Source organism: Triturus cristatus, chromosome 2_2, assembly GCF_964204655.1.
Source record: "Triturus cristatus chromosome 2_2, aTriCri1.1, whole genome shotgun sequence".
NCBI lineage: Eukaryota > Metazoa > Chordata > Amphibia > Caudata > Salamandridae > Triturus > Triturus cristatus.
This window is the reverse complement of record NC_140582.1, coordinates 335736326-335758728: the sequence shown is the minus strand read 5'-3', so window position 1 is coordinate 335758728 and position 22403 is coordinate 335736326. Positions and strand designations below refer to the sequence as shown.

Here is a 22403-nt window from a genome sequence, read left to right as displayed (position 1 = left end):
TGGTACGGGAAAGACCTGCCGCCCCATCGCATTCTTCTTATTCTTGGGTGGCATAATAGATCAAGGTTGGCTGACCTTAGAGCACGCGAGGGCACATAGCGAGGGAGAAGTTTAGACAAGTCATCAGGTCCGGTGCCATACAGAGATTTCTGGACCAGGCAAAGGGCCTTGAATTGTATTCTGGCTCTAACTGGGAGCCAGTGAAGTTCCCTAATAGCTTTTGACGTTGGATGACGATAGGGTAGATTGAGTAGAGCCCTAGCTGCTGCGTTTTGAATTGCCTGGAGTTTGTTAATTTGTTTTTCACCTGTGCCCAAGTAGAGTGCATTACAATAATCCACTCGGGACATTATCAGGGCAGCCATTACAGTCTTTTTTAGAGTTGGAGGGATGTAGGGTAGGATTTTTTTAAGGACTTTAATGGTGTAGAAACAAGTGGAGGTGACTTGATTTATCTGTGTTTTACAGGAGAGATCTTTGTCCATCAAGAAACCAAGATTTTTGACTTTATCAACCGGATTAGGGCAGGGGCCTGTCTCCTGAGGCCACCATAGGTTGCTCCAGACAGGTGGTTTCTGACCGAATTCGATTATCTCGGTTTTGTCCGCATTTAATTTAAAAAAATTACAGCTCATCCAGTTTTTAACATCCAGAAGGCAGTTTTTGAAGCGTTCTGCCGTAGCTTCGATGGACTGGGACACTGACACAATGATTTGAGTGTCGTCGGCATAAGAGACTAATTGAAGGCCATGAGATCGAATTAGGGCAGCCAGGGGAGTGACATACAGATTAAAAAGGGTGGGCGACAGTGCCGAGCCCTGAGGGACCCCACCTGGAAGAGAGCATTCATCAGAGTAAAGACCTTCCCAATGTACTTGTTGGATACGAGAGTCCAAGAAGGACGTTAACAGTGTAAGTGCCGTGCCCGTGAAGCCTAAAGTTTTTAGTCTGTTTAATAGGATGGAGTGGTTTACGGTATCGAATGCCGCCGTAAGATCCAGCAAGATCAAAGCCGTTCTGCCGCCCTCGTCCATTTCCTTTCGGATGTTTTCAGTGGCCATGATAAGAGCGGACTCTGTCGAGTGATATGGGCGGAAACCATGCTGAGAGGGATCCAGGAGTTTGTTTTGGTCCACATATCTCATCATTTCCTGGTTTATAGCTTTTTCGAGAATCTTAGCTGGCAGGGGAAGGCAGGAAATTGGGCGGTAGTTCTTTAGTACCGTTGGGTCTAAAGAGTCCTTTTTAAGGATCGGTCGGATACAAGCCTTTTTCCAGCAGCTGGGAAAGTCACCAGAGGAGATGATGTTATTGAGCAGCGGGGTCAGGCCAACCGCTACCGTTTGTGGGATCAAGTGTAGAATGCGTGGTGGACAAGGATCTAGAGGGGACCCCGACTTCATCAGAGCAATTAGGTCTGCCACCTGAGTCTCCTCCAACAGCGGAAAACAGGAATAGCCAGGCCCAAACGAGTGGGCAGTGTCGACATTGTCGTTGGGTATAGTCAATGCAGATGAACTCAAATCATCATAGACATTCTGAACCTTTTGCTGGAAGAAAGTTGCAATATTGGTCACGAGGTCCTGGTTAGGGGTGAAGACAGTATCGCGGGGGCTCTTGGTCAATTGAGTGACCGTTTTAAATAGTTCTCTAGTGGTGTTAGAGGCTGCCTGAATTTTATTTGTAAAATATAATGACTTGGCCTGAACTATTGCTGTCTTATACTCCTGTAGGGCTTTTGTGTATATTAATTTATTTAGGGCACTCAATCACACATACTGACCAATATCTAGAATCACCATAAAGTAAACCTACTGATGACAAAAAGAGGTGGGAGTTGGGGCTTTTTGATTCTCTCCTACATCCATTCGTGATGGGATTGCATTTTGTGCTGTATGTAATTTCAAATCTCTATTGAGCTTTGTCGGGAAAATATAGGCACAGTTTGCATGGTAAACTGAAAGTGATTTTAGTCAGACAAATATAAGTCCTCCTGTATGCGGATGATTCGTTAATTTATTTCTAACAAGTCAGTGTTAGACCTGACAGCCCTAGGGTGGTCTTCCCCTACATTTTTTTGCCCTCTTTGCCTACCACTGGACCACATATGTTTGTTGGACTTAGGACTCTGGGCCCCTTACCACTGCTAAACTGTGCTGAGGTGCAGGTGCTCTCCCTTAAAAGCATAGTGACACTAGTGTATCAGCCATAGGCCCTGCTACTGCATTGATGCCTACTCTTCATTTGCATGCTGGTAGTCTGCACGGTCTGGGACTTTTTGCAACTGTAGCCTTTTGTCCCTATTGACAGACAGGTAGGGAAGCAAGGGAACACCCCAGAGCCTCCTGGATTTTTCCAGAGATTTCCAACCCCCTGGATTCTTCCAGAAGGTGCCGCCCCTCCCGGTCACCTGACCTTAGGGTATAATAGGGAGGGTTCTGGCCACACATCTCTGTTACACTACTGGACCAGCATAACTCTCTGCAGGAGTGGAGACTGCAGTGCCAGGAGTATTGCCACACTGTTGAGGCTGACTGCTCCCAGGATCTGCTGCCCCCAACGTGCTGAGCTGCCCTACTCACTGCTGATCTTGCCCTGCCAGGGAGACTGAGGTAACGTCTCCAGTGTGTCTCCACAATGATTTTTCTCCTGTGACTGGTCCCCTGCTTATTGAACTATAAAGATTCCTAAAGACTACCACAATCGACTTCTCCTGCAACCGACCTGTCAAGCGCTGTGAGGAAGAAGCGCTGTGAACCTAAAAGCACCGCCACCGCCCGGGACTCTAACTGAACTGTAAAGCGCTGTGGCAGGAAAGCGCTGTGTGCCAAAATCATCGCCGCTGCATGTGCACGGAGAACACCTTTCAACTGCCGACATTATTGCCCGTGACCTGACTGCGCTGGGACTGTGGAGCGCTGTGACAGAAACACGCTGGTTTCCCCAAAGATCACCGTTGCAGGCCGGGCAACCCGACTGCATCCCAAACTAAAAGTTCTGCCAGCCCCGAAGTCACCGCTGCAGGCCCGAGTCGAGGTGCACCAAAATCGCTGCAAGAATCACCGCTGCCGGCCTGGGCGTATAACTGCATTGTAACTGTACCTAACTACAAACTGCCTCTGCAAGCGTTGTGGTGGAAGTGCTGTTAGCCGGGATCACCGCAGCCAGCCCGGGAGACTCGGGGAACCAGTGCGCGGCCCCGCTGACGTCAGAGCGGGGCTGCGCTAGGATTGGTGCAGCTCCAGGAGTGTTGCCCGGCAACGAGGGGCTGGTCCTGGAGCGCGGCCACGTTGAAACCAGAAGGGCTGCCCCGCTCCGGTCCTGACTCCGCCGTGACGAGAAACCCAGCGTCTTGGGAGACCCGCGGAGCCTCAAAGTCAGTGTAATTACTCAGGTAATGCACAGCGTGCCAGTTGAGCTGCCGTGTGGGAGTAGCTGGCGGGAGCGGGTTGTAGGCTGCAGGGACTTCCCTCTTTATGAGCGAGTGTCTGAGACTGCACCGGAATAGCGGGCCTAGCGGGGACTGCCTAAAGTGAGTAACGGGACTGCCGGGGACTGTAACAAACAGACTGCTGGGCCTTTCCTTTTCCAACCGGCGGCCTTTCACCTCTGCATCCCTTTACCGCAAACCAGTAAAGTCGTACTGCCCACGATACGAACAGTGCCAAGAGTGACATGCCCTACTCACCTCTCGATCTCTGCATTTTTGGCATAGACTGCCTACGGCATTTCTCTGATCCCCATTGTCAACGTCCCAAAGGGACTCGGACTCATAAATGCCTCTTTTGGGTGGGGGGTTGGGTGGGTTGGTTTTGGGGTGGCTGGGGTGGGTGGGGTGGTAGGGTAAGGACAAGTGCAGTTTTGGTTGGCTATGTGTTTGGTATTAATGTTATGGTGATAACATTTGTGAAATGTGATATGTCAATTGTTAAATTGCATTACAAACGGTGGATAGAGAGCAAGCAAAGGTTGACCTGTCCCTTTTGTCCACAGCCTTACTGTGATGGGTAAATTCTCAATATGTTCATGGAATGTTTGTGGTCTTAATGACCGGAAAAAAGGGGGGTTAAGGCACAAATCTTAACTACTATGCGGGTGGATTTGTTGTGCATACAGGAGACCCACATTTCTTGGAACAATCGGAAATATTTAAAAGATCTAGGCATGCAAGTAATTGGCTGTACTCGACCAAGCTCTACCACAAGAGGGGTTGCGATTTTGCAAAATTTTGGTTGGGGTGTTTGCAAGCGTGTTAAAGAAGATACTTTGGGTAGGTGGGTTATCATTGAACTTTGGGTAGGTGGTGTCCCAATGACGATATGTTCAATTTACGGTCCGAATTTGGATGACCCAGACATGCTGCATTTTCTTAGTATTGAGCTTGCGACATGGCCATCACCGCTACTTATGTGTGGGGATTATAACATTCATTTGGAAGGTGACTTTGACGTAAATAGCGACCAATCATATGTTGGGAAGAAGACTAAAGTATTTAAAGCCACTAGAGGGATTGCTAAAGAATTTGGGCTAGTCGATGCATGGTATGTCATGGGGAAAGGAGCAATGGGGGCAACCTTTTATTCTGCACCCCATAGGAAACATCTGCGCCTAGACTATTTCTTCTTAACAGTCGAGAAAGCTAAAAATGCCAGCGTTCACATTTTGCCCAAAATCATATCAGATCATAATCCCATTGTGTTAGATTTGGATTATAATAGCAGTCGTGGTCTACCAAGAATTTGGACTTTGATCGGAAATTGCTGTCGGATCCTGTATACTGTGAACAAATGAGTAAATGGATTACTGAATTCTTTAAAAATAATAATGGGTCCACTTCAGATTCTATTGTTTGGGACGCATTCAAGGCTGGAGTTCGTGGAGAAACGCTAAGCTATTCTATCAATAAGCAGCGGAAGGTTCGTGACGAAATTCAGTTGGTGATGAATAAGCTAAGGGAATTAGAAATTGAATTTATGGGGTTGGTAATCGGAGGTCAAAACACGACACAAATTATTAGTGATATTGCCTCTCAAAAAATGAAGATCTACCAAAATGTTGCTGAGAAATTAGCTTCTAAGATTGCTATCTATAAGTATGAATTGTATGAGGTTGGTGAGAACTCGGGTCGATTATTAGCAAAAAGATTACATCAGAAAGAAGTAGCTAATAGGATTAATAGGATACAGGACTCTCTTGGCTAGGTACAGGATACTCCAGCTGAAGTGCTTAATGTGTTCAGTAAATTCTACTATGAGTTATATACACCGGATGTTACTATAGCTGCAGAAGAGAAATTAAAGGAGTTTTTCTCCGATTTATATATTAAAAAACTAACAAATGATCAGATGTAGGCATTAGATGAGGATATCACGTGGGATGAAGTGGAAATGGCAATGACATCACTGGCAGTAGGTAAGGCCGTGGGACCCGATGGTATCCCTTTTGAATTTTACCGGACCTTTCGCCAAGTTTTAAAATCTGAACTTTTGGCCTTATGTCTGTCTGCTCAAAGAGGAAGGGTGCCGTCGTCTTGGTGTAAAACCACTATTATTGTTTTTTTGAAGAAGGATAAACCCGAATTGCTGCCTACTTCATACAGACCTATATCATTGATTAACTCCGATAGCAAAGTCTATTCTAAGATTTTAGCTACTCGATTAGCTGGTGTTATATCGGGGCTTGTTTCTAACTTCCAACACGGGCTTATCCCTGGCAGAGATACCACAGATCACGTGTGATCTCTTTCCTGAATTGGGCACAGGCAACTGATACTACATTAGGGGTAATCCTGCTGGATGCCGAGAAGGCATTCGACAGGGTTTCCTGGCCTTATATGTGGGAAGTTTTAAGTTTAAAGGGTTTTGGTCCTCAGTTTCGGCAAGCAATTCAGGCATTATATATCACTCCGGAAGCAAATATTAGAATCTCTTGTCAGGAATTCGATTCATTTAAGATAGGTAGAGGTACAAGGCAGGGCTGCCCTTCCTCTCCTCTTTTATTTGCTTTATATATTGATTTTTTTCTGAATAAATTGAATCAACATACAGATATAGAACCCGTTCAATTACGGCTTATGAAGTACAGAGCATTGGCCTATGCCGATGATATTGTTGTTATAACAAAAGATATAGGATCGGCAATACCTGCGATCAACTCACTGGCAAATCAGTTCGGTAGCTTCTCTGGTTATAAATTAAATATCTCTAAAACCCAGGTTCTTTATGTGGGTGGTGATCCTCCGGCTGAAGTGTTTGTTGTCCCAGAAGTTACATATTTAGGAATCAAAATTTCAACTCCAGTTGGGAATTTCCCAGAATTAAATATGAATCCAGTGTTGGCTGAAGTAAACTCAACATTGGAGCGGTTGGATCATCTACACTTATCTCTTTATGGGAGATCTAATGTATTAAAAATGTTGGTACTGCCAAAGTTTTTATATATGTTTAGAACGATTCTGAGCAGCTAGAGAGGATTTGCTCCAGATTCCTATGGGGTTACAGCCGGCAGAGAAGGTCCTACAAGAAAATGGTACTCCCAAAAGATCGTGGTGGCTGGGGTATCCCACACTTTTTATTGTATTATTGGGCAGCAATGATGCAGTATATGAGCCCTTTGGTAATTGGTGATCGGGCAGCAACTTTGTCCTGTCATAGGCCATCAATATATGAATTTGGGCTGGGGAGGAGATTAATGATTGTTTAGTAAAAATTCTAGAACCAAGTTATTTCAAGAAAACCAAATTTAAAGTCCTCAGTGCTGCCTCTTCTGTATGGAGACAAGTCAAACACAAATTAGGTATCGCTAAGTTTAATGCCAATACCCCATTCTCAGCTCCTTTGCTTCTCCCATTAATTTTTCGTGATTAGGTAGCTTATAGATGGGGATTTAAGGGAATCTATAGGTTGGGTGACTTATGTGAAGAAGGTCAACTTATGTCATTTACAGACCTACAAGCGAAATATGGCCTAGCTAAACAAGATTTTTTTAAATTTCTCCAAATTCGAAGCTTTCTAACTAAACAAGGGTATGGATTGGAACACCAGCTTGCTCAGATTGGGCTTATTGAAAATATGAAGAGGAAAACACCTATTGGCCAATTTTATGATCACATATTAGAGATATTCCCAGACGATGTAGATCTATGTCAGGAGAAGTGGGAAAGGAAATTTGGGGTAGAGGAGGTTAATATTAGGGAATCTTTAGGACTTGCTAATCAAGTCTTGATGACAGGTAGGATGCGTGCTCATCATTATATGGCCTTGTTTGATTTGTACTATACCCCAAGCAAGATTTCTAAATGGGGGATAGCTGCGGGGATTAACTGTAAAAGATGTGGCCTTTTTGCAGCTGACTCGGTTCATATGTTTTTTCATGCCCCAAGTTAGGGGTATTTATTGGTGAAATCGAGCAGTTTCTTGGTATAATCATGGGAGCCTCTGTTTGTATAACGGGAGAATTGGTGTTGATTGGGGTCGGATTTGATACGGTAGCACATACAAGATCACGACCCACTAAATCCTTTCTGTTTATTTGTATGGCGGTGTTACGTGCTTGCATCACTAAGGATTGGATCAGTCCTGACCCCCGACCTTTGCGATCTGGCGCTCAAGGCTTTTAGCTATGTATAACTTGGAATTCTCAATATATAAAACTAAGGATATAAGGAAAAGAGTAATGGGAGCCAAGATCTGGTCTCTCATAACAGAATGGATTTAAGAATAATCTGGGTTGATCATATGTTGCATGGTTAATTAGGAACCGAAATTGGCCAAATCCCTTTCTTTTTATCTGTCTCCCATTGATGTATATGAGATCTGTTTGATTGTATATTTTGTTTTCGTTTCATGTGTGTTATATTTATTGTAACTGCATTTAGCCAACTTTATGTATTATTATGTCATCTTAAGATTTCTGTATTTATCCTTACCAAAATAAAAGGGGGTAAAAATAAAAAAAAATAAAAAAAAGAAAAGATAAATATACCTGTAAAATTGGTGTAGTGTCCTTTTGTGAGTGCTTTTACTGTGTTACTGTTGGAGTGTGTTGCACAGATACTTTACACATTGCCTCCTGCGTTTAGCCTACCTGCTTTGCGCCAAGCTACCCTGTCGGAAACAGTGGTTCCTACTTGGACTAGAGTGCATACCCCTGCCAACTAGAGACCCCGGTTCTAACAGTCAGCATCTCTAATACAACTTTACCTTAAGAAGCATATCATCCTGGGTATTTGATTTACAGGTTGAGACATTTGGAGATGAGTACTCTTTGGTGTTTCAGTTCATTGTAAATCTACTCATAATTATTTTAGAGCTTCTCAATCTTTGTATTAAATACTTTAGTTTTACAATATGTGGATATTTGATATGGACTGATGGTGCAACTATATCCTTACTGCTTCCTATTGCAAAGGTTTGTTGTTTGTATTCTTCAGGCCATGTGTTTGCCGCTGACAATGTGACAATTACACTGGATCATTTTAGTCAAATCTAGAGTAGATAATGCGTGCTAGTTTGTAAGCACATCCACATTCCAAGACCGGAATCTCTCACGTGCTACACTGAAAGGAATCAGCCAATGGATGGTTGTGGAAGTGAGACTTACATTGTCCAATCGGCAGATTGAGGCGGGCAGAGAGTATGGTAACTCTTGTTGGCAGCTCACTGTAATCAGACTTGTACCCTTCTAGTTTGCCCAGGTGTGCACGTGTACATGAGTGTTGTGTGGGCAGCAGATCCTCTGTGAGCAGGATTAACCCAGTGCAAGACATGTACCCACTTCAGTGCAGATGATTACATTGGATGGTCAGGGCAACTTCTTTATGTTGATTAGTATATACGTATGATAGAAGACTGCACCATGAAATGTTTATCAGCAGTTCTTGGTTGCACATAGCTGGCATCCCCTCCACTGTAAGTCACTGGCATGGCGATGATGCTTTACATGCAGGGTTGATGTAGGTCAATTTCATTGTAATGTGTATTTCACACTCTTGGGCATCATGGTAATATCAGCACGAGGGTCAGTTATGATTAGCAGACCCCTGGCACTCTGAGAGCACCCCAGCCTAGCTGAGCATCAGCGCTCATCCCTAGTAGGCCCGAGTTTTGAGCACAACTCTCTGGGTGCTGAGCAGCACCACAGAATGCCTGGCATATTGGGCACCATGAGAGTATTCCAGTTGTTAAGGTCCAAGTACTCTCTCACTGGGTAAATAATGCCCCTTTCGTTTATATTCGAGGTAGGACGTGGCTCGGGGGTTGGACCTTCCTTGCCCCTCTTGTTATTAATTGTTGAAGTAGTTAAGTATGTCCTCCTATTTTATTTTTTAAAGATGTTCTTGGTCAATTTATTTGTTTTTTTCGAATCCAGTATGCGAAGAGACACATTGTATCCTGTTTCATTTGCGGTATTGCTTTATAATTCTCAGATCATGATTTACATTATATTCATAGTATCTTGAACAAGGTGATCATTTTTGACCCTGAAAGGTTAACAGGCCATAAAGATGTGGCCACGGGGAGGATAGAAGCCTTCACTCTGTTCACATGGTTGTCAGTGGTAGGGTAATGTGGTGATGGCATCCGATGTATACACATGAAACATCAGCAATACCACACTGCACTGCTTTGATTGTGGCTTTAAAGAGACTCCCTATAGTCTTTCCCAGTCTCACGATTTCAGAATGGAAGGTTTTCCAATAAGCTATGCAACAAGCTATAACTGTGGCTCAGTTATCATATGCAACTACAAGCATTGAGAAAGTGAATAGTGGGGGACCAGGTTTGGGTCCCGGCACCGGTTCGCAAATCTTTTGTCCTGGGAACACCATTGAAGGTTCCTTTGCCCAAGTCTGTTTGGCATTAGGCCCGGTGGAGGCAAGATTAGTTGGCCGAGGGTCAGTGCAGCTCAGGTTTGGTGATGCAGCATTCGGGCGCGACCGATTGTACATCGGGTTCGCCGTGGAATAAGGGGAGTTCCAGCCAGAGGGTTACAGCAGTGGATTTGGGAAAGGAATGTGGTTGGGCTGACTTCTGTTTTGGTGAAGGTGGCTGGGGTAGGGATGCAGTGTCAGTTGTTTTCCTCCCCATATTCCTATTGCTCATCATATCCTAGTGGGTGGCTGTTGATGGTAAGAGTCACTGTAACCCATTCTGTCAGTCCTAACTTTGGACAGAGTGCCAAGGAACCTTTTCATTACAAGGTTAGTGTCTGCAGAAAAGTACACTTTGAAGAATACTTGGTTGCCCCTGTTGGGCCTAGCTATGTTGGGGGATTCGTCAGTGCTGGGTTGGACCCCGATTCACACCCTATCAACTTATTTACTTGCATTTGCTATATTACAGGCTAACTGTGCCCGGTATGAGAGACAATTTTATTTTTACAGGTTGAGAATATGAAATAGAATTTGTACTTGACTGTTGCCAAACTGATAAGGGGCTGTGTTGACATGACATGTCTAGCCTGTTGGTGGGTATCATGGACAACCAGAAAGTCTAGGGCAGACAGCGCAGTAGGAAGGATGAGAGCCTTTACAAATTGTTCCATCCCTTAGGGTGGTAAAAAGCAAAACTATGCATTAAAGGCATAAAGGCATTCAGTTAGGCTGCCACATTAAGCCTAAGGTGTCTTGTTCCCTCCAACGTATGCACAGGCAGGGAGATGACTCCGCCACCCCGATGGCTTGAGTTGTCCTGCGCAGGGCTTAGCGTAGTTTCCGAATCCCACGTTAGGGACATGGGACCTCTCCCCGGTTTCCTGAGCCGGGTAACGTAGCTCACCTGGTATGTGCAGCACATAAAACAATCAATGGATGCACATCAGTGTGCGGGCAGGGGTGTACAATACCATGGCTTCTCTTGCAGCAGGGTAGTTGGCCGACAGTGAGGTTGATGTGTTGATGGCTCATCATGTGTTGTTTTCATACTGACACTAGGCTCTGTTTTAGAAGTAGTTATTTGGGTTTCCATAACTGGCATTTCCAGGGCTGACGTCTGGGCACTGGGTTCGTGGTTTCTGTTTACCATGCAACACCTATTAACTTAGCAGAGAGTGGCTGCTGGTCCCTGGCTAGCCCCCAGTATCAGAACTCATTCCTATGGCTTTTGGCTATTTATTGAAGAATAAGTCCGAAATCCAAGTGCATCAGTTGATTTCAGGACTGCCCCCTTTATGAGCAGTGCTAGTGACTCAGGAACATCTAGCATGTTAGGGCTAGCTTATGCCAGTCAGCTATCAATCAATCAATCAATCAATCATAGAATTTTTTGAGCGCACTACTTACCCGCGAGGGTCTCAAGGCGCTGGGGAAAAACAAAAGGGGGGGTGCCGCTAATGGTCGAACAGCCAGGTCTTGAGTAGCCTCCTGAAGGTCAGCAGGTCTTGGGTCTGTTGTAGGCTGAGTGGGAGGGTGTTCCAGGTCTTGGCGGCGAGGTGGGAGAAGGATCTGCTGCCGGTGGTTGTTCTTTAGATGCGTGGGACGGTGGCGAGGGAGAGGTCGGCGGAGCGGAGCTGGCGGTTAGGGATGTAGAAGAGGAGTCGTCTGTTGAGGTAGGCTGGGCCGGTCTTGTGCAGTGCCTTGTGTGCATCGATGAGGAGTTTGAAGGAGATTCTCCTGTCGACAGGGAGCCAGTGCAGGCTTCTCAGGTAGGGGGTGATGTGTCTGTGGCGTGGTACGTCGAGGATGAGGCGTGCAGAGGCGTTTTAAATGCGTTGCAGTCATTTGATGAGCTTGGCCGGGGCTCCAGCGTAGAGGGCGTTTCCATAGTTGAGTCTGCTGCTGGCGAGGGCCTGGGTGACTGTTCTTCTTGTATCTGTTGGGATCCACCTGTAGAGCCTGCGGAGCATGCGGAGGGTGTTGAAGCAGGAGGAGGAGACGGCGTTGACTTGCTTGGTCATGGAGAGCGTTGAGTCGAGGATGACTCCCAGGTTGCGTGCATTGTCGGTGGATGTCGGGGCTGCCCCCAGTGCCATTGGCCACCAGGAGTCGTCCCAGGCTGATGGGTTGGAGCCGAGGATGAGGACCTCCATCTTGTCCGTGTTCAGCTTTAGTTGGCTGCTCTTCATCCAGTCGGCGACGGCCTTCATTCCTTCGTGGAGGTTGGGTTTGGCGGTGAGGGGGTCCTTGATGAGGGAGAGGATCAGTTGAGTGTCGTCGGCGTAGGACATTATGTTGAGGTCGTGCTGTTCGAGCGGGCCATGTAAATGTTGAACAGTGTCGGGCTGAGGGAAGAACCCTGGGGTACGCCGCAGATGATTCCTCTCATAGCACCGGCTATGAGAGGAATGTGGTAAAGCCTGGCTTTACGCTTACCCATGGATTGTTAGGCCTTGGGGCCAAGGCGTCAAGGTGATGATTTGTAGCTTCTTTGATTGCTATAGAATGCTTTCACTATATAGATGTGATGGCGGCCGCTGCAGTCTGGTGCAGCGAAGTGGGGTTTGTGTGTTATCTCGCCAGAGCATAACATGTAGAGAGCACCACTGCTGTAAATGAGTATAAAGACTCCCTTGCCATAGCATCTTGCAATTTTTTTAAATGCAGTGGGACCACTTTTATTGTCACATCCTATGGTATACAAACACAACTGCTCTTTTAATTGTGGTCATGCTAAGTGACATGGGGTCTGACTGGCCCGATTCCTGAAACAGAAATATGAATAATAGGGATAAAATAGCCCCCCACACGGCCAAGTCAGCCATAAAGTTCACCAGTCCTCCAATTTATACTAAGAAGACCCACAATAGGGTGGGCTGTGGAGTATTATGAACCGGCTGCAGAACGTATATCATGCAGTTCGCAAACGCATATAAGGTGAATAGGTTAGTGGGTGACCGCACTAGCCTGAGTGATCCTTTGTACAGCAGTTTAGAAGTTAAAATTCTCAAGCACCCCCCCATAGGACTTTTCAATGTGAGCCACAGCCAAACTTCTAGGTATGGATTTAGCATGATGATATTTCCCAAGCCTCAAAAGGGGTTCTTTAGTAGGGGAGAAGGACCCAGCAGCAAGGGGCGACGCTGTGCAACTGGCATGTTAACTGAGTGAGCAGGGGAAACTAGCACGGACCTGCAGAAGGCAACACAGGTATCCGCTGCACTAAAGGGCCCCTCTGCACTGTGCAAAATGTCACTTCATGGGCGCTGTCTCGAGATTTGGTGTAAGTGGGAAATTTGCTTTCTGCTGGTACAGCGTTTTCCCCCGAAGCCTTGTGTTACGGGTCTAAGTTCAAGCTGTTTCAGGCGCATCTCCACCAACTTCTCCAAGAATACGGGGACAGCTTTGTCAGGAAGGTCTTAAGATACCGGAAATAACTGCAGGAAGTCTATATTAGGCTCCATGCCGTCCATATGTGGTTAGATACCTCTCCAGAGGCGGGTGCATCAGCTCGAAACCTCCCCTAAGCAGCAGCACATTCAGTTGGTGGCTAGTTTGTCTTAAATCACATCAAGTGCGTCAAGGGAGCTAGACTAAGTACCTAGGTCATGCACATTAGGCAGAGTGGTTCCAATAGGATCCAAATAAGTGGGGACCGCACCAAAACATGAAACTGCATCACTTAGATTCCGACATAATGTCTCAGCACCACTCATATAGTTAACAGTTAAACAGCCTTTGAAGATGGGCAGCTGAACAGCACAGGATTCAACTTAACAGACATATTGAAATTACAAAGACTTCAATTTTTTCAAGGCCACCCGTTTCTGAGCACCAGAAACTGCACATTCGCGAAGCTGGTGAGGACTGCCACCAACGTATAATAGTCTTTTGTGTCCACTCAAGCAAGACATTTTCACACTCTTTTACTAACGGGAGCCCTTGTGTGGGAAACAGGAGTGGTGCTTGCTAGTAGTGCAGAGGACATGAGGGTCAAAGAGCATTTCTGGGGCCCCCTGACTTTACGACAAAAGACCACTGCACAGGACGATGGAAAGTGATTACAAAGGGCATAGTATGGGTGATGGCGATGGCAACGCAAGACTGTTAGCTTGCACTGAGTAAACTGGTTCGTATCACCAATTAGAATGGTTCTAGGCGGCAGACCAGTAAACAAGCTAAACAAGGCAGGCCTTCGATATTAGCATTGGATTAATAATACGCAGGACCATCTGGCTATGCGCGGTGAAAATTTTCCAACATGTACTACTAGGTGACTTGAAGGTGAGCCGAACCCGGCTCTGATTCCGTGGAGGGTAATCTATTCCGGGGATAATTAAGCAAACTAGGTCCATTGCTGGTTTAAATACCATGGGCAACAGCTGCTTAGCAGGTAGTGTGTATCTGTAATCGGACTGCAGTTAAGCAAGCCTGGCGGGCTGCGTGAGTTGTCACTCCAAAAAGGGTGTGGTGACTGCAATAGCGTGCACAATACAAACATTCCCTCAAACCAGATTTGACATCATTAATGTGTTAGCCATGGGTTAGCACTCGGAAAGGTCAGTGTGAATGTCTGGTCAAATTCAGCAAAGTATGTGAACTCTGGATCCAAGGGCATGGTGCAGGTTGCTTCAGTTAAGCATAAACCTCCCCACCCTGATAGCCTTAGTAGGTAGGCTGGTTGCGGAAGTTGACATCTAACAGGCATGCCTCTGTTTCAAAAGTTGGGGACACAAAGCTAAAAGGTATTAAGAACATTTGCATATCCATTATTAAGAAGAGGCAGGTACCTGTACTTTTTGTTCCTGTCCCCATCCTCTGGTCTACTCTATGGTACTCAGTAGCAGAAGTTTGGAAGGCACAACTTGCCATCGTCTTGGCAACACACCAGCTCTATAGATTGCAGTCAGTAGGTGAGGAGGAGGCAGACAATATGGTCCAGTATTAAAGTGGTTTACGGGAGGTCAGGCTCAACGCTACAGGTGTTACTTTGGCCTTGCATGAGCAGAAGGGCACAGTGCCAGGAACCTCGTAAATAGTGGGTTTTTAGAAAGGGGTTGCGTAAGATTGCCATTCCATTTAAGGGTGTGCTGCTGCGACTCCAATGAGGGGGAGATAGAAGGTTTCGGTGCACTTATGCTGACAGTTCGAGAAAACAGCGTGTATACCTACTTGGAAGGAGCAGGTGAATTTCCACTTTTGGGGCGGTACACGGTTATCAGCTTGAACCGACAAATCTGGGGAATAGTCTGGAACGGGGTTAAACATGGGCTTAGTTAACCCTTAATGTAAGGCACATATTGCACGCAGTGCGCAATGGTTAAGAACAGACATAACCAGGATTTTAAGAAACAGTAGTTTTGCCTTCCTTCTTGGTTAAGAAGTATGACCGACGTGGTACTCCTATACAGGAGGAGGCCAGTTGGCGGAGTTAAGGGTATGGTATTGGCCACAAACAATAACTTGTTAACTATTATACTGTTGTCCTGTGAGGCGAACTCCAATAGGTTTTCCAGCCTATTCTGAAATCAGGGACTGGGCAGTGACGGGTAATGCACGACCTGGCAACACATAACAAGAAGGCCCTTCTTGGCACAGTGCACCATAGGGATTTCACCCTTAACTGCGGGTCAAGTAGAAGAGCAGTTCTGCGGGTAAAGTAGAGAGCAGTTGTTTCAATTCCGGGCGAGCCATCGAACATGCCTACGGATGGGTAAAATAAAACTGAGGTTATATCAGAGAACAGTAGTTCACATTTTAGTGGAGGCGATCAAACTTGCCTACTATGGGGTAAATAAGCCATGCATAAACCCACCAAGCAGGAGGGCTTGATTCCACTTTATTCAAAAGCAAATAAGTGGGCTTGGTAAATAAGCTGATAGGGAAGGGGAACAACTGCTGCAGACTGTTAACTTGTCAGAGATGGATAGGAATTGTCCAGCTAGAAGGACTGGTAACCTGTCAGGTTTAGATGGGAATTGTCTAGCTAGAAGGAGTGGTACCAACACGTTGCAGGAGGTTATGGAGCCTGCCATGATGGGGGGCCCTGGATATGGCGGTGGGCACATCCAGGGCTGTGGTGGAGGTACAGGGCGATCCGAAGGCTGATTGGTACGAGGCGTACCCTTTCAGGAGCACAATAAAGGTGCATGATGCCAAAATCTCAGAAGTCTTTACGGCAGGACACTTGTTGAATGCGACGGCGCCCGCTAGTTCTTCAGGCGGTTGTAAGCCTGAGCAACCGGGGGCTTGTCTGGTTATGCTCTGCCCCTAAAAAGACGTGAGTAGAAGGTATGAACTGGTGGTCCATGATCTGCCTATGACACTGATGCAGACACCCACAGAGTAACTTTCTGCACCATCCTCGAGGTCAGCTGAAATCGTCCGAGTGATGAAAGGAAATGTTATAAACTGTTTTCTGAACTCTGATGTTACATGGTGTAATATTTTTCTGGGGCCTAGAGATTTGCTGGGTGGAAGTACTATATACTCATCACTTAATTCTAATTCAGTATATCCAATGGACTACCCTATTTCTCACCCTATACCTCTATCAATACATCCTCTACATCCACTCTCTCATTTATCCCAAACCCCATACCACTACTATTATTCCCAAAATAACCCTTTCTAGACTCTCCCCATCTCTACTCCTCCTTGCATCAATTGACACCTCTTTTACTATACCATACCAATCCACCCAAAACAAACCTTTCTAAACTCTTCCTTTTGGCCCTTCCCCTCCACATCCCTTTTTACTCATCCCAAGTCACCTTCCACTGCTATGACGTCCCAAAAAGAAAGTCTAAATCCTTCACTCTTCAATCCCTCCACTATCCTTTTCAATCAAAATAACAGACTACATGTCCTCTTCTCAAATTTCATATGTCACTATGCTAATTCACCACTAATCCTTTATGGGTTCCAGGGTAGTGTGATACTCTCAAAAAAAGCGCTTCAACACCTCATCAGGTGTAGCAAGCACTATATAAATGCAACCTTATTTCCCTCTTCTATCCCGCCACTACCCTTCTCTATCCAAATAATTGAATAACATATCCACAATTCAAATTAATTTAATATTTCACTATACTAATTTTCAACAATAATGCTTCATGGGTTCCAGAGCAGCGTGCTACTCGCTAAAAAAATTGCTTCAACACCCCATCAGGGTTAACAAGCGCCATATAAATACAAACATTTTTTTCCATCTACTATCCTTCCGATATCCTTCTGAATCCAAATAACTGACTATCCTATCCACCACTCAAATTACTTTCACATTTCACTATACTAATTCAACACTAATCCTTTAAGGGTTCCGGAGTAGCGTGCTACTTGCCAAAAAAGCGGTTCGGCACTTCGTCAGGGGTAGTAAGCGCTATATAAATGCAATTACAAAACGATACAATTCAATATGTAAAAGGGATAACCCCCACATAAATGGTAGAACCGAATGGATTGGCCATGGTGCAGTTTGGCCCATCAAGTGGGCAGGGCAGCTTAGGTTAGTCACTGCTGCCTGCCCTTGGATCGCCCATAAGTTAACCCACCAAGTTGACATACTTCTTGTATTTAATATACCTGCAGCAAACTTTCTCTAACAAAATCTTGTCTGATCTTTTATTTTTGCGCAGTGTGACTAATTACTGCTGAGCGGGGTGTTGCCGATATCAGCACTATAAGGCTGCCCGCGGCGCACGCAGTGGGCCACTTAAGAGGGTGGCCCCATGGTGCCTCTTCAGGCACCTCCCCACCTTTTTCACTGGGACTCCTTCACCTGGGAGTCCTCCCTCAGGTCTGGCACCTCCACGGTGTCATTTACGGTGCGCGGGGGACAGGTATTTATACCTGCTCCCACCCAGGCGCCACCCTCTTTGTCCCTCCACTGGACATGCTGTCACCCTCCCAACCGCTTACCCTGTGTGCCGGCGTGAGGGCTGGCTAATGAGGTACACTTTCAAAGGCACAATAAGGGTGCATTATGCCAAAATCCCAGGAGTCTTTACGGCAGGGCCCCGGTTGAAAGTGACGGCACCCCGCTAGTCCTTCGGTGGGTTGTAAGCATGAGCAACTGGGGGCTTGTCTGGTTACGCTCTGCCCCTAAAAAGGCATGAGTAAAAGGTATGGACTGTTGGTCCATGATCTGCCTATGATACTGATGCAGACACCCACAGAGTAACTTTCGGCACCATCCTCGAGGTCAACTGAAATCGTCCGAGTGATTAAAGGAAATATTATAAACTGTTTTCTGAACTCTGTTGTTACATGGTGTGATATTTTTCTGGGGCCTAAAGTTTTGCTTGGGTGGGGGAACTATATATTTATCACTTTCTTCTAATTCAGTATATCCACCATGAAATATTCATCCACTAATCACAGCCCTAGCTGCCATCAGATGTTAAGCAGTTAATATCTTGAGACAATGGCAGGACTGGGAGCATGGACTAGGGTACCAAAATAAGCATTGGAACCTCGGATCCCCTAAACAACTGTCCTTCAGAAACACTACATCTACTCGCAGAGACCACTTGCCTGCTCCTGCATTTCTTCTAATAGACATCACCACATATGCAGTGAATCATCCTCTGTTTAAAGTTAAAAGCACACATTCTCACAAGCTCCGCTGTTCCTCCACCAGGTGTCTGGGTGCACTTTCTATTCCTAACTTAATTCTGTCTCTGACAGGACAAGTACTCCTTGTTTGCCATCAGCTCTGTGTATGTAAGGAAAGGATTGGGACTCCCACTTATGCTGGCTACCTATGTCAATGGAGTAGCGGTAAGGATTTTCAAAGTTATAACTTTATCCATTAATCATACACTAAGTGCGATGTGTTTATGAGAATTTTACCTAAATGCTGTCTCCTCCAATGGTCAATCTTGTCTGTTTCCACTTTTGTAAAGAGTCTACATTGAGCAATGGCACAGTCACTCAACCAAATCTTAGAATATGGATCCTACACTTCTGTAAATTGTTTCCATAGGTCGATGACACAATCTCTGTGTTTAACGTCACTTCCTGACACACACTTCTTTAAGGACCTTCTAATCCTCTACCCCTCTTCTAACAGATGCACTCTATGGACTTCAATGACACTTGGCACCCTGCCACTCACCCGTTAGGTGCTGTGCTGCCGGCTCTAATGGCTGCATCTCAGTTGTGGCCCGTGGGCTTCCGACCCAGTGGCTCAGACTTCCTGTTGGCATTCAACGTGGGCATCGAGGAGCAAGGAAGGCTTGTGCGTTTCTCCAGTGAAACCAGTAATATCCCTGAAAGGTTTCTATGATGTCCACAAGGGGCAGAAATATCCCATAACAAATTCATGATTCCAATAGGGGGCTGCAGTATCTTCCAGGCATGGCTAAGGTGCTCAAAGAGGGAAGAAATATTAGATGAGTTATGTGTGAGATCAATAGAGAGGGGGAATGTTATAACGTGTGCCTGATGTGCACAAAGGGTAGGAATTTCCGCCACAGCAACCTTTAATGTAAACAAAATCATATATGGATAGCACACAATACAATGTAAACATTATTGCGTTTATTTTTCAGTTCGCTGTTACTAGATTTGTGTCAAATGCCTGATTAGATCCTAGCATATTTCTGTTTCCTCGTACTGCATGATAGCATTAATGTCTAACATGCTTTAAGTATATTTCTGTAGTTCACACTTATTGTTAGCATTGCCCCTCATCTAATCCTATTCTGGTATTATCATTATTCCATGTCTCACCCAGTTCTTTGTATTTCCTGCAGGTTCCACCCTCCTTAAGTTGTTGGCACTATGGGCAGTGCTGCTGCTACAGCAAAACTCCTTTCATTGAGTGCAGAACAATGTGTCTATGCTTTGGGAATCGCTGCCTCTGTGGTGGGGGCACTTATGGCCAATGCGGCAACTCTTGCCAAACCTCTCCATATTAGCAATGCGACCCGCTTTGGGATGGAAGCAGCACTTCTAGGTGCCCGTGGGATGGAAGCCAACCCACTTATCTTGGACAATGTGCCCGACTGCTGGGGGTTCAGCGCTTTCTATGGTGACTACCAACCCTCGGCCCTGGCAATGCCATATCAAGATTACAGCTTTCTTTTGGAGAAGCAAGAAATCGCCTTCAAGGGGTTCCCAGCTAACTTGGGCATGCACTGGTGGCACATGCTGCGATCTCAGTCAGAAACTGAGTCACAAATATAATAGGCTCCTTTAACACTGCTGCCATCCGTGATATTCTTCTGAGGGTCCCAGTCTCCAAGTATATCAACAGGCCCTTCCCAGAGTCTGAACACAAGGCGCGACACTCATTCCAGTTGAATGTCTGCACAGCCCTTCTGGATGGTGAGGTGGGCATCTCTTCCTTCAGTGAAGACAACCTTAGGAGACCAGACCTCATCAACTTATTGAAGAGTGTAGATGTAGAGCACCCTGAAGACAATGTGGCTAACTTTGACAAGATGTACAGAGAAGTAGTGCTGCTCCTGGAGAGTGGAGAGATCGTGACCGGCAGACGTGACACCTTATATGGACACTGGAGGAAGCCCCTCAGCCAAGAATCACTCCATGAGAAGTTCCTCTCCAATGCTACCTGTGTGCTCCACTAAGACCAGGCACAAGCAATTATTGACGTGGTGGAGGAGATGGAGAGCCTTGCAGATTGTTCTCAAATGACATCCTCCCAGCAGTAACCATGTTCAACCAAAATTCATCCCTCTCACAAAGTTGGAGTAAAACTTTAAATGAACTACCAGGTGCAATTATCTTTAGCATAACTTGTTTTACACAAGATTGAAAATCTACTCAAGGAGAGGGACATTACCAATTGATTGTATAAAACAATAAATGTCAATCATATCCTCTCCTAATATGAAAGCTACTGCATGTTTCAGAGTACAACGAGGTCCCCATTTAACCCAATACAAATACAAAAGCATCCGGCTGGCCAGAAGCAATAGGATTAAGATTCATAGAACCTCATCGGTACTTTGTAAGGACTGTTACATGCATTTTGTTATTATTGTTATTTATTATTTGTTTATTTGTTGTTTAATAAAATGTGACCTCATCTCACTGAAATACCATGTCTTCTTCCACTAAGTGATTCTCCCCTGGTTGAAAAATATAGGAAGAGCTGGATATTCAATTTTAGTCTAGTAATGAATTCTCCTTGTGCCCTGCTCTCTCATGTGTACTTTTCTAGAAACACAGGACAAATAGGTCATTACAAGTACTTTCGATTGAAATCTCTCATATTTTGTCAGTGAAATGTATTTTGTACTTTCTCTGGTTATTTATTTAATTTTGAATAAAGTCTCTGAATTTAATGTACAGTGATTTAAATTTTTGATGTGTAAAGCAGCTGACATTTTAGATGCTAACTCACAGGGCGGCTGCGCTTGTTGATATTGCGGCTGGATTCTCTCACATACAGACCTTACATATGAAACTCTATTTTTCAGCTGTTGCTTAACATACTGGCCCTCTTACTAGAGTTTCACAATCTTCACTGTTTTTAGAAACTGCCCTTAAATGCCCAACTACTTATATAACAGCCGGAATATACATATCTGAACAAGAACGAAAGATTGATCCGATCATGGCACAAATGTTTCAGCTGTTGCAATCCAGTTTGCACCACTGTGGTTATTTCTTAATCCCCAGTGCTCACAAACTCGTGCGATGTGCGCTGGAAAGTGGAGCATATTAATAATTAAATATGTGGGAAATACACAGAAAATCATACTTTTTGCCAACCAATTCTGTGACCCACTCCACTCAGTCAAACATACGGACCAATATTTAGAAACGCCATATAGTAAACTTACTTATGATAAAAAAAGAGGTTGGAGGTGGAGTTTTTGGATCCTCTCATACATGCATTTCTGAAGGCTTTGCCCTTTGTGCTGTATGTAATTTCTGGTCTCTATTATGCTCTGTCAAGAAAATATAGGCAAAATATGCCTACTAAATGAAAGTGATTCTAGTCTGACAAAAATACGTCTTCCTTTATGCAGATGATTTCTTAATTTATTTCGTATAAGCGCATCTCTAATGCTACTTTAGCTTAAGAGCAGTGGTGCCCAGCACAGGTAAGAGCAGTGAGTTGGGGCGGGGTGGGTTTAAGTCGAGAGTCGACAGGAGAGGTAAAAATATCTTAAAAAATAAATTAAAAACACTTACCTTGCACCTGCCGCATCGCAGACTGGGCAATGTGGCCGAGTCGCATAGCGCAGGTTAAGTGGTTTTCTTTATTTATTTTTACCACTCCCGTCGATAAAATAAAGTTTGATGATAAAGTTTGCTAGAGGAGTCATGTATATCTTGAAAAGTACGGGGATCAGTGATGATCCTTGTGGGACGCTGCAGATGAGTACCTGATTTGTAGTGTTCTTCTGGAGAGGAAGGAAGATATTCATTTGAGTGTTGGTCCTTGTGTTCCCATAAAGTGTGTAGTCTGGTGATGAGTGTCTGGTGGTGTAGTGTAGTTCCTATATTCCTGATAGGCTCTGTGCACTGGAATAATATACACTATAGTTTT

General features: G+C 45.1%; 1 protein-coding gene across 1 annotated transcript; it reads left to right on the top strand.

Moving 5' to 3' along the window:
- Window positions 1-4787: 4787 nt before the first annotated feature.
- LOC146862236 (cis-aconitate decarboxylase-like) lies at window positions 4788-20469 on the top strand. Its single transcript, XM_085643065.1, has 4 exons — window positions 4788-5108; window positions 18563-18655; window positions 18948-19137; window positions 20117-20469. Exons 1-4 carry the CDS (start codon window positions 4788-4790, stop codon window positions 20467-20469), a joined length of 957 nt encoding a protein of 318 aa, XP_085499191.1.
- The last annotated feature ends 1934 nt before the right edge of the window (window positions 20470-22403 follow it).